We start from the raw sequence: 13090 nt of genomic DNA, 5'->3' as shown, positions 1-13090 counted from the left end.
TCTGCTTCCACAATGTCATATATGGGCATGGAGAAATATATCAGTGGCAAAGACTCAGCCAGCATCTGGAATGTTGATTCCACTGGAGCTAAGTGGAGCATTGCTATTTTCCCCCCTGCATCTTCACCTATGTGGGGTGAAATCCTGACCTCATTGAAGTCAACCCGAGTTTTGCCATGAACTTCAATATGGGTAGATTTTCACCCTTGGACTGCTCTTCTCTTCTTGAAAATTCCAGAGATAATGGGATTTATCTATGCTGCTTCCATTCCTGTGCCAGATACTCTGCCTTCCACAGTGCTTGCAGAGCAATGGTTCATCACTTCCACATGGTCCTATAGCATTTATCGCTTTTAGAATTAATTTTTTTATTATAATTATTTATTTAAATTACCATAGCGTGTGGGAGCCCTTGTCATGGACCAGGACCCCATTATGCTTGGTGCTGTACAAATATAGAACAAAAAAGGCAGTATTCCCCTATAGAAACTGTGGCGGGTTGGATCACAGAAACCCTCTTGGGAGCTGCCACCTGATGTGCCAAGATTATTTCTATCCCTGCTTTCCCTGCCAGCTCAGGACTCCAGCACCCTGTCTTGCTGAGACAGACACACTGGTCTGCTCCAACAAAGGGTCTGAATTACTTGCCCCAAAGCTGCAGGTTTACCTGAACGCAGCTAACAGAAATGTTCCTGTTTTTAACACTCAGATGCCCAACTCCCAATGGGGTCTAAACCCAAATAAACCCGTTTTACCCTGTATAAACCTTTTACAGGGTAAACTCATAAATTGTTCGCGCTCTATAACACTGATAGAGAGATATGCACAGTTGCTTGCTCCCCCAGGTATTAATACATATTCTGAGTTAATTAATAAGTAAAAAGTGATTTTATTAAATACAGACAGTAGGATTTAAGTGGTTCCAAGTAGTAACAGACAGAACAAAGTAAGTCACCAAGCAAAATAAAATAAAACGCGGAAATCTATGTCTAATCAAACTGAATACAGATAATCTCACCTTTAGAGATGCTTCAGTAAGTTTTTTCCTCAGACTGGACACCTTCCAGGCCTGGGCACAATTCTTTCCCCTGGTACAGCTCTTGTTTCAGCTCAGGTGGTAGCTAGGGGATTTTTCATGATGGCTCTCTTCCTTCCCCTTTGTTCTGTTCCACCCCTTTATATGTGTTTTGCATAAGACGGGAATCCTTTGTCCCTCTCTGGGTTCCCACCCCCTCCTTCTCAATGGAAAGACACCAGGTTAAAGATGGATTCCAGTTCAGGTGACATGATCACATGTCACTGCAAGACTTCATTGCCCACTTGCCAGCACACACGTATACAGGAAGACTTACAGGTAAAACACACCCATCTGCAGACAATTGTCCTGGTTAATGGGAGTCATCGAGATCCAAACCACTATTAAGGGCCCACACTTTGCATAATTACAATAGGCCCTCAGAGTTATATTTCATATTTCTAGTTTCAGATACAAGAGGGGTACATTTATATAAATAGGATGATCACACTCAGTAGATTATAAGTTTTGTAATGATACCTTACAAGAGACCTTTTACATGAAGCATATTCCAGTTACATTATATTCACTCATTAGCATATTTTTATAAAATTATATAGACTGCAATGTCACAGAAACCTCATCATTTATTGACCAGAATTGGCAGATTCTGCTCCTTGAACGTGATCACCCACTAAACTCCTCTCTGTATGCCCGGTGGCCATAGGTGGATCAAGGAACTTTGATCACTGAACTCTTTTTGCAGGTCAATGTGCAGTAGACCTGCAGAATATCAGTTTTACAGGTTTTGGGGGACCACAACACTTGTGCACTCTAAACAAAACTCTACACTTGTGTTTTGGCCTCTTTCTCCTACTGAAGAGCCAGCCAGATTTTTGCCCAGGAGGGCAGTCTTTTATTTTTAAAAATAATTCTTTGCTCATTCGCATGGCCTCATATTTCCCATCTTCTGTAAAACACTTACAAATCTACATATGACTATACTTCTTATTATTTTATGTTCAGGAAAAAAACGGAAGAAGCAGGCACCCCAATCTGATTATGAATAATGGTAATATATTATACAGGCCTTCAATTTTTTTCAACACCTTCCAGTACAGAAATCAATCTGAGATTGTCAGCAGACATGTACTAGTGTAAAATATTGTCAGCCTGTTGTCTTTAATCTCTCACCAAAAAAATGAAAATTAAAGAGATGGATTATTATTAAATGTGCGTCGTAGGGTTTTCATCTTTTCAAAGAATAAGGTAGTTTTCCCCCTAGATCTTATATTTTTCATCACCCTTCATTGCTTGAAGGAGAGAATTTAATAATTTTTCCTTGATTAAAGGAGATAAGATCCTGGTTGTTGTTGTGTTGTGTTTTTTTTAAACAATGATAGATTTAAATATTTTCAGAGGAAAATGACTGTCCCATGTTCTGCTTGCTTTTCAGAAAAAGTATTTGTTGATAGAATTCCTAAAATCAAATGTTTTACCAATAGATATTGCCACATATGTTTAAAAAAAAAAGTAGACTTCTAAAAGTTAGCTCTTCTAACTCACCATCCTGTGCTTTAACAGCAAGACCATCCTTCAATATTTTGTCCCACTATTGCTACCAGACAAATACTGTGTGATTTGTATTTAGTATTATTACTTCAAGAAAACCAAGAAAAACTCAGGGTCATATTATTCCCAACTCCTCAGTTAATGGAGTAGGGCATGCTGCCTCTTCTCCAACCCCCAACCCCCCCCTCCCCCCCTCCCCCCCTCCCCCCTGCTTGGGTTGGACTCTTTGGAATGGGAGGGCTTGGGGCTGTGAATACAGCTGCACTTTGCAGTTTGAAACTGCTGCCTCAACTAAGCAGGATATTAGTGGATAAACTAATTCTGATCCTGTCAGTGACAACTTCCTTCTTCCAAGGGAAGCAGTTGATGGGACATTGGACTGGGACTCAGAAGACCTGAGATCAATTTCTGGCTCTGTCACTGCTTTGCATGGGGATAATGATACTAATCTTCTTTGCAAAGCATTTGGCTTTTTGAGCTTTAATAGTGTTTAATGTGTGTAAAGTGTAGAGCTTTAATGGTGTTCTGTGTTTTTACTGTATGTTTGGTCTTTTAGAAAATTTCCAGGTTAGTGCAGTCTCTGCTTTTATGTTGATATAGGTATAGGAATCAGAAATTATATGACATAGGTTAGGGCTGGAGTTTGATCTGCCTGAACAGACCCTTATGCCTACTTTGTGGTTGGGGCTATGCATAGGCCCCGCCCCTGGATTTTGTTGCAGAATTGGAGGCATGATGTAGAAGATGGGCATGTAGGAAAAATACGAACTGTACTTCGCTGTGTAAAACCTCTGTTAACTATAACCTGAGTTGGTAAATCTTATTCTTTATAAACTGTTTTCCTTAGGAAATTTTGGGAGAGGTTTATTGCCTTGTGTCACGAGAATGAGAGCCTCCACGGTATCACGTTTGAACAGATCAAGGCTCAGTTGGAGGCTTTGGAGTTAAAGAAAACCTATGTGTTGAATCCACTGGCACCCGAGTTTATCCCTCGGGCTTTGCGACAGCAGCATTCAGCAAATACCAACAAACAGCAACAATCACCACCCAAGGTAAAGCATAACTGGTAATGAAGTTTGTCAGGAGGTGGGAGTGAAGGTAGAAATATCTGTCGAGAAATGACATAAAAGGTTTATTGGGCTAGTTGTTGTTTTAAAATAGCTTCCACGCATATACAGACTTGCAGTCGGAGATGTCAATGCAATTGCTGAAGGTGCCGTTAACAATTTCAAAAGAAGGCACTAGACCTAATTACAAGGTGATATTTATTTAGCAATAGCTTGGACTGGACAAGATTGGATCTCTTACTGAAAGATATGCTCTATCTCAACCACCATTCATTCATTCATTCATTTATTTATTGTTTGTATTACCGTAGCACGTAGGAGCCCCAGTCCTGGACTCCATTGTGCTAGGTGTTGTACAAACACAGAACAAAAAGACAGTCCCTACCCTGAATTGCTTACAGTCTAAGACAAGAGACAACAGGTGGATATAGACAGGCCAGTGAGGGGAAAACGAAGAACCAGTGTGACAATAACCACACATTTTTAGACTTGGTGCAAAAATTCAGTGGCCTGTGTTTTGCAGGCAGTCACATTAGATGATCATAATGGTCCCTTCTTGCTTTAAATCTATTGAAATACAGTATTTATTTAGCATTAACTGATTATTGCTGTTCATCAAAAGGCCAAATTTGATTACTATCAAGGATGTAACTAGAAGATGTTCTTGGTTGATATAAGGGTGAAGTTTACCATTGCACAAAACTAACTTTCTCTCCCGTTCCCAAGAGAGAAGATAGTACACGAATGGTTAAAGCATATGTTCCCCTCTTAATTGTGCTCATGAAGAATAATATGAAATTCTATATTTAGTTGTCACAAAATGTCAGTAAATAAGATACTGTTTTAATTGATCCATGTTTGCAGTTGTAATTAAAATGTGCTTTGTTAGGCCTGTTAAAAATTTCATTTTATGTGAAGAAAAAACAGAATTTTTTGCAACTTTATATTTTTTTATTACAAGTTAACAGTTAAAGTGAATTTTCAAATTAATGCTGGTTTTCACTGCTGATTTTTAATTTTATTTGTCAGTGCAATAAAAAAAGCTTTCACTTTGGTAATCCTTTCAAAATGTGTCTTTATAATTGGGACTGTTCATTTACTTTATCAAGATCCATTGGTCTCTGAAACAAAGTACAGCTTTTTAAAGCTCCTAATAATGCATCAAAGCATTAGGTTTATAAAAAACTTCAGGTCCGTTCATTTTAAATTGCTCTTACTGCTGTTTCATTTTTTACTGGTGTTTCAGTCTTGAGTGCAATTTACAGTTGAAAGATTTGCTATGTTTGATTTTAATTGGTAAAATTTGAAAATGTTTTTGACATGCATTGTATTAGTAAGTAAGAATCACTGTTTCTGTAAGGCAGATAAATTGTTATATTAAAAAAAAAAAAGAGTTTTTGTGGGCAGATAGTTTCATTTTTTTCTCTCTCAATGACTTGTAAACTAAGCACATTTGATATATAAGTCAAAAGATACATTTTCAAACTGCCTGCACTTTCATTTCAACCTAAGATCTGAAAATCTTTCTTCCACCTACATCATCACAGTAATAAGAGCTCTTCCATCTGAACATAGTTGACAAGTTGTCATCTGAGATGACAGGAGTAAAGTAAGCAGATAATACTTGAACACACGTAGGAAGTAACTACAATAAGTAATAAACCTCCCTTTTTTTCCCTTCAAGTTTTAAAAGCCCGTGATTAGTTCTGTTCTTGTTAGGCCTCTTTAAATATAACATATATTGTTGTTAGTGGAGAGGAGGCTTGAGATGTATGCTGATGTATTTCTACTACTGAAGAAATAGGAAGACTAGTCCCCAAGAATTGTTCTGTACTGAGTTTATGGATATCTGTGCAGTTCAAGAGTTGTTGCTTACCTGTGATCTACGCTGAAAAGTGATTCTGTAAAACTGATACCGTCTTACATCTGACCCTGTGCTTATTCAGTATAAAATGTATTACTTGACATAAGAACAGCCATATTGGGTCAGATCAATGGTCCATCTAGCCCAGTATCCTGTCTTCCTACAGTGGCCAATGCCAGGTGCTTCAGAGGAAATGAACAGAACAGGTAATTTATCAAGTGATCCCATCCTCTGTTGCCTATTCCCAGCTTCTGGCAAACAGAGGCTAGGGACACTTCAGAGCATGGTTTTGCATCCCTGCCCATCCTGGCTAATAGTTTTAAATAAGTTTTTACGTGTGTCACCCCTTCAAGGCCAAAACAGCTAATATGGAGTTAGCTGGATTCTGTACTGGCATGTGCATTATCAATATAATTGTGCTAGGCCAAATGTGAAATCTAACTGAATTTGTGTTTATTAATGGTGATGATGCACAAACCAGAAAGAATCTGGCTTGATTTTCAGCTCTTAGGTTGGGTTGGTTTGCTGTTGTGGGAAGTTGGGGAAAATAAGAAAAAAAATTTTTTTTTTACTTGTAAATTTAATCCAGAAGTCCTTGAGAGCTCCACGGTGCCATTTAAACAGAGTCGTTATGTGTGTAGAACTGCACTGTAAATTTAAAAAAAAAATCACCATGTGATGCAGTTACATACAGAATCTTAGTCAAACCAGGCAACCTTTCCACATTTTGAAAATAAGATCCCTAAAAGCAATTGCTACAAAGCATAGCAAGTATGTTAGGTATAGCAGAACTTTTATGGGCATATAACAGACTATGTGATACCAATTGACAGCATAAATAAATACAGCAATAGAATTGTGTAAACAACGAATGGTTGATAGTAAGGCACAAAGCTTGCCTAAATTGTGATTTGGTATTAGGTCTCTTATTATATGAATAGCCCTTTTTAAAAGCTTCTGGGGTTTTGTTTGCTTAAACACAACTGTTAAAAATAAATAATTATTTTCTTTTCAAAAATAATATTAATACAAAAAACAATAAGAAATTCAGAGACCAGTCTGACACTGTCCTTTAATCCATTTTATGCATAGGTCAATGTTTGTCAAATCCACCTGTCTCTGTACTTAGACAACTGATTAATTAGCTCAGACTTCTGGAAAACTGCCTAGACTTATCTACTGGGCAAGTAAAGTTTTGCAGCCATCAATAGGTTTTAAAAAATATTTTAAATTTGAGAGAGTATTTCCTGATTCAGAAAAGCATCCTATTCAGAACTTATGAACATGCTTAACTTTGAGCATGTGCCTGTTCTGTTGACTTCAGGTGCTTAGGTACTTTCTTCAGTTGATGCCTAAGTGTTCTTTAAAGTGTAGGAGTGATAGCTCTGACTGTAGCCTCCCTTTCTAATATAAAACACACACGGCAGAGGTGAACTCATCCCAAAGATCTGCTGTTCTGGGGCTTCTGTAGATCTGCTCTATCATTCCTTCTGGGCAGCAGATACCAGGGGAGTAAAGACCAAGCAACCGATAATGAATTGCAAAAGGGGGGGGTGACTGATTAACAGAAAATGACTAAAAGGATCTCAGATTATCATTCAGGGTGCATGGTGCCATGCTTTATCTCCTCCACCGCTGGCAGCATCACTTAGCAGCAAGTGGCTGGCCCATCACTTCTACTGCATCTCCCCTCACTGCAGCATATAAAATCTCAAGAGCGATAATATACAGTGTTTCTGACTTGACACATTCAGCTAATCTAATGGGGAAGTATTTTTACAATACTTACAAAATGTGATATATACTGTTGAGCGGTAGAAGAAAGGGATTATGTTAGCACTACTGTCTGTCTACTCTCTTTGGCTACGTCTACACTATGAAGTAGGGATGTGATTCCCCTGCTTGTGTATAAAAACTTGCGCTAGCTTGATGCAGACTAGCAGGAATGTAAATAGCAGCGTAGCTGTGGTAGGATGGGTAGCAGCAGCAGAGGCTGAATACAAACCTGCAGGGGAATAGGTACTCAGTACTGCTAAGCCATGCCTCCAGTGCCGCTATACTGCTATTTATACTCACATCCCTACCTTGTAGTCTGGAGGTAGCCTTTGATGAACAATGCTTAAATTGATTGCGTTGGATTTTCCAGTCAGTTTCTAAAATGCTTGCCTGAGTACATTATTTACATTTAGCAGCCTTTTACATGCTTTTACAGGTCTTTTGCTTATTCTTTACTTTATTTTCAGTCTTCCTATGTAAGTAACTGCCTTCTTGTTTTTAAAAGTCCTCTTGTCTTACAAATTATACAAATAAGGATTAGCTCCTTAGCCCTTATTATACATGTCTTTTGAATACATAATCAAAAGTTCTCTTCAGCGAAATGTAAATGTAATGTATACAAACAGAGTCAAACTAGCTGAAAATCAAGTATCAAACCTTAAAATCTATGTAAATAATTTTTGTCCGAAGGTAGTTGTTGCTGTTCAGAGCTTAGGTCCCAGGGCCTTTGGAGTGCTCTAAAGCTCTAGACATTTTTGGAAACCCGTTTGTGAGTGTCAGGTGTGCACACGTTGATGAAGGGGAGCTGTTAATAGTTAAGTTGGTAACAGCTGTTTGCTTTCTCCCTGCACATCTGTGATGATGGAAAAGTTAGTTCTTTTATCCATTCTTTATAGATTATCAAGGTACTCAGTCAAAGCTGGCAAATCAAAATAATAATAATATTTATCCTGACTAGTGTCTCTGTTCTAAAATTTTAATTTGAAGCGAAAGAAGATATCAGATCCTCAGAGAACCTGTCCCCCAACACTGTGTATATCACAAGATCTTAAAGACCGTGCAAAGGCAGAGGCACTTACACAAGCTAGAGTGAAACTGGTCATTTCAAATCCATGTATCAAATTGCTTGTAGTTCCCGTTTCAAGCAGTAATAATAAAGCAAATCTATATCTTTTCCTTTAGAGAAAGGGAGAAATGGGAGCATTTCAGATATTGCAATATTAGAGACAGTGCAATTTTGAGTACTCCCGTTTAGTAGTCAGGTATGGCAGTGGGAATTGGAAGGATGGGCAGAGTGCACTGTGAAACAGAGGTGCTTACTAATGGTACTTTGTACTGGCCTTGGTGGAACAGTACTGAACCAATGGAATTGCGCAAGTAAAAAGACTCAAGAAAAGAGTCGCAGACTTGCTGTTTTTTCCAACCTCTTCTCTGTAATTATATTTAATCTACTTGACTATTACTGTGTTGAAATAAAGAACTGTCTTTGTGTTTGGTCTGCATTAAACATGTAAAAAAAAAAGTAAGTGATTATGATTTTTTTTCATTCAAGGGCAAGGGCCATCATCATAATCAGAATGACCATTTTCAAACGGATGGAATTGGTAAGTGTCTACTGTTTCTCTGGAGAAACTGGGAATGATTCTCCCATGCTGCTACTAGTTTGACTTCAGTGAAGTTAATGTTGATTTATACAGGTGTATGTGTTAAGGGAGGATCAGGCCCATTATGTCTCTGAAAGTCATTTATTCCTTATGTGAATTCAGCAGATATCTCAGCATACTTTAAATAGACATTAGGTAACTCCTGGGTTCTCGTTATATGCTCTTTGCATGCTGACTTTAGAACTTAGATACAACCTTGTTGCAACATAGTTGTTGCTATCATCGTTCTGACCTGTGGAAGAGGATTTGTGCCTGAAACCCATGCTTACACCACCATGGAATGGATACAATAACCTGGGTGTGTGAGCTGATCTACACTAGCAGAATGGCTGTGTAGAATCATGGGAATCATGGTATAAAATGATAGTCCTCTAACTGTTTTATAACATAGTTTGGACTTACTTGGATATATGGATCTACACAGAGTTATAACTTACTGAATCATGATATTCTAGCTAGGTAGTCTACAGTGACTTCAGACCTATATGTATTTGTTTTTAATTTAAAAAGCATTTCTAGTCCCTATTAAAAGAGTGAAGAAGTAAACCAGGGTTGTATTGTTGTAGTGTGTGCAATTTGTACAGTTCATTTGGCCACCTTAACGGTCATGTCAAATTTTAAGTAAAAATGTATAGCTGGTGCTCACTGGGGAGCTTCTCCTTTAAATAACTCCCCCTGCTTCTTCCTCTCCCCCGCCCGCTTCCTCTGCTTTCTCCTAGTCCCAGAAGTTCACTAAAACTTAGCTTGTTTATTGGATCTGGGGAAACTTATAGAAAGAATATTGATTTTAGATTAATGCTCTCTCTGTCTGTATCAGATTCTTCTGTATAAAGGTGAATTTGTAAAGAAGGGTCCTTTTTTGGAAGGGAAAAAAATAAGTCACTGAAGTACTTCATGTTCTTTTCCTCTCTTTGTGTTTCTTTTTTGTTTATTTTTCAGTTCAGCCCAATCCTTCTGTCCTAATTGGAAATCCTATCAGAGCGTATACTCCTCCTCCTCCTCCTCCTCCTCTTGGACCTCATCCCAACCTGGGGAAATCTCCAAGCCCTGTTCAAAGGATAGATCCTCATACTGGGACAAGTATTCTTTACGTACCTGCTGTCTATGGAGGAAATATGGTCATGTCTGTGCCTTTACCTGTAAGCATTTATTTTCCTATTTTCTTCTTTTATTATATAGATAAAATGAACACAAGACTAGGTAGTGAAAAGTGTGACAGCCTCTTTCATGCTTACTTGGGTTTTCCCAGCTAGGAATATGGTGATGACCACCAAGCTGCAAGGGCTTAATGATGTTGCTCCTACGAAGAATATCACACAGCCTAAAAGGGTTTTCATGTTTAAGCCATATGAGGTTTACCCATATTGAAATTGAATGAAGATGGTCATGATTAATTACTGCTGATTAATTAATTCTTCTTATGAGAATGCAGGAACAGTTGAGATATAATGGTCAATTATTGAAAGCTTTCTGAATAATATTGTTTCACAAGCATTAGTTGAATTTGCGGAGGAATAGAAGTGACAGTGTGGTTTCTATGTAGAAGTGTGAAGAGAGAACTGTTGTAAAGTTTCAAAAGTCCTCATCTTTTATAAAGCATAGTAATAGTGGTCCGTAATAGCCCTGGGGTTTTCAGAACAGATCATATTATCATGGTAGCCTTTGATCTCAGATTTGCAAAGTATGAGGTTAGTTAATTGAATCATTGACCTACCCAGCCTTCTCCTTAGATAAAAAGAAAAGTACTGTATATACAACCTCCACCCAAACTCCCCACATTCACTAATTAAGATAATAATTTACAGGTTTGTTTTATTACTGTTTCAGTGACTTGGATTTTAAAACAAGTTACAATATTATCCATCTTTTGTATGTATTTAGCCAGTCAGAATCCAGACCTGGAAGGCCATGGATCATACTTTTATTACCATAAATATACAAGGAAAAATAGAACATGTAAACAACACAATTTGAATAATACTGTACCCAAATTAGAATGGGTTTGCTTGCTTGTCTTTTAGCATGCTATGAAAATGTGGCTTGCTGAGTACTTGGGGCTTCAAAATTGCTTCTCTTCATTTTGTGTAAGGGCCTGTCTGCACTTGAAACACTACAGCAGTGCAGGTGTAGCGCTGCAGTGCATTGCTTAGTGCTTCAGTGTTGACGTAGGTAATCCACCTCCCCGAGAGGCAGTAGCTATATCCATGGAAGAATTCTTCCATCGACCTAGCATTGTCTACACGGGGACTTAGGTAGGCTTAAATAAACTGTTCACACCCCTGAGCGACGTAGTTAAAGACAACCTATTTTCTAGTGTAGACCAGGCCTAAGGGGCATTTTCTGATTTGCCTTTCCCTTTGTAATTCAGGAGACACTGCAGTCAATGGAATTACACCACAGTAAAAGTGGTATAAGACTAGGTTCAGACCCTAAATATTTACCACAGACATTCTCATTGCTCTATGCAAAGTCATTTTTGAGCTATATGATAGCAATATTTGCTTTAAAGCTTGTGACTTGAATAGATAGGACTATAATCCCGTGTCTCTGAATGTTGAACAGCTGAGTACTTGAACGGGACCTCTGACTGTGGCTAATTTGACTGAAAATCCAAGAGTTTATGCTTCTAGTCTTTCATATTCTCTGCATGTAAGTCTGATTTTTCAAATCCACGTCTGTGAAGCTTCACAGGTGCACATCAGAGTCCCCTGAAGGAATAAGCATAATGGGAGAGGTATCTTTCTCTCTGGAGCATCATGAGAAGTGCATCTAATTCCCTCAGAGTTGTTGCTTTATGACTAGCACACCTTTTGAAGTTGTTGTACTGCTGAACCAAAACACACTAGGCAATAGAAGATGATTCTGTCTCACCTCAGCTTTGGGCACTTAAAATATTACCAGCATATGAAAATTGAAGTACAAGCAGTTAACTGTCCAGCTGATCAATTAGAACTATTAATTTTCCTTTGAGGATTACTGTGCTGCTGAAATTACATGCCTGGTTCTGTCGTTGATAACATTGGCATTGCTATATGAATAGATTCCCCTTACTTTTTTTTTAATGGGAGTCAGTATTCCCTCCGCTCCTCTCTCCATTAGATGTAGCAACTAATTCCGAGTGACTTTACCCACAATGTTACCAAATAACGATCATCCTTGAGATGTCAAAGAAGAAGCTATAACTTGAGCATACAATGAGAATACCTGATGCTTGCAGTTTGTTAGGTTGCAGGAATTACATGCAGAATTATACATTGATATAGCACCAAAGAGTGTTCTAGACACTTCACTGTACAAATAAAAAGCATGTTCCCTCACCTGGAGACCTTGCAATCTAAGATTAAGAGCAGAAAAAAGTAGGTAGGGAATTGGGGAAGAGAGAACAGTAGTTACAGAAATAATGTTGTGCAGTAACATAGTTGTGCACATCTCCTGAAAGTTTCTTTGGGGATAGGATGTATGCATGCACATGTGTACATATAATTTCTTATACATTTGTAAATATTCACACACGGTTAACTTTTTTAATAGTTGTGTGGGTTCTTTATGAAAATCCAATTCATGGCTACTATTTTGAGGCTTGCTATAAGCCTGTGCTTTCAAATATGGGTGCCCAGACCATCTGGCAACTATAGATTACACAATCTTCTCCATTTTTAAGTAGTAAGACCACTGATTTCCATTCATTAGGTCAAATAAGTTTTCTTTTTACTAGGTTACCAGAAGTCTGCATATGATGGTTAAATTTAAATGGAATGAGAAGGCCAGCAGCTGTATCTTTGTAATGCTTACTCACTTTTTATTAATATCAAAACAAAATAATTTAAATATTTTTTTTCTATTTTACATTTTAAGGCCTAATATATTCCTATGTACCTCCAATCAAAAGAAAAAATATGAAAATATCAGTATGTTTGAGCATATTCCACCCCCGCCCCAGGGATGGATTTTTAAATAATTAGGTCTGAAGGTCCACATACTAATAAGACGTCTGCTTTCAAAAAGGAAGTATATTGGAGATAATTTGAAATTGCACAGACACAATTGAAGGAAGCACATAGCCCACAGCTGAAGTTCGGGAGTACAGGTTTCAAAGGCAAATATTTGCAAAAATCTAATGAATTACTTGGAA

At 37.9% G+C, this 13090-nt stretch overlaps 1 protein-coding gene across 2 annotated transcripts in view; it reads left to right on the top strand.

Annotated features, from left to right (window-relative positions):
• Positions 1–13090, top strand: part of HELZ (helicase with zinc finger) — a 138435-nt gene that overhangs the window by 98930 nt on the left and 26415 nt on the right. For both annotated transcript variants that reach the window (XM_054047282.1, XM_054047281.1), the window contains exons 22-24: positions 3435–3639; positions 8847–8898; positions 9898–10097. In XM_054047282.1, coding sequence (XP_053903257.1) covers positions 3435–3639; positions 8847–8898; positions 9898–10097 — 457 coding nt within the window. The remainder of the gene's footprint in view (positions 1–3434; positions 3640–8846; positions 8899–9897; positions 10098–13090) is intronic.

The sequence above is a fragment of the Malaclemys terrapin genome, chromosome 13 (assembly GCF_027887155.1).
Source record: "Malaclemys terrapin pileata isolate rMalTer1 chromosome 13, rMalTer1.hap1, whole genome shotgun sequence".
NCBI lineage: Eukaryota > Metazoa > Chordata > Testudines > Emydidae > Malaclemys > Malaclemys terrapin.
This window is presented reverse-complemented; position numbering and strand designations above follow the sequence as displayed.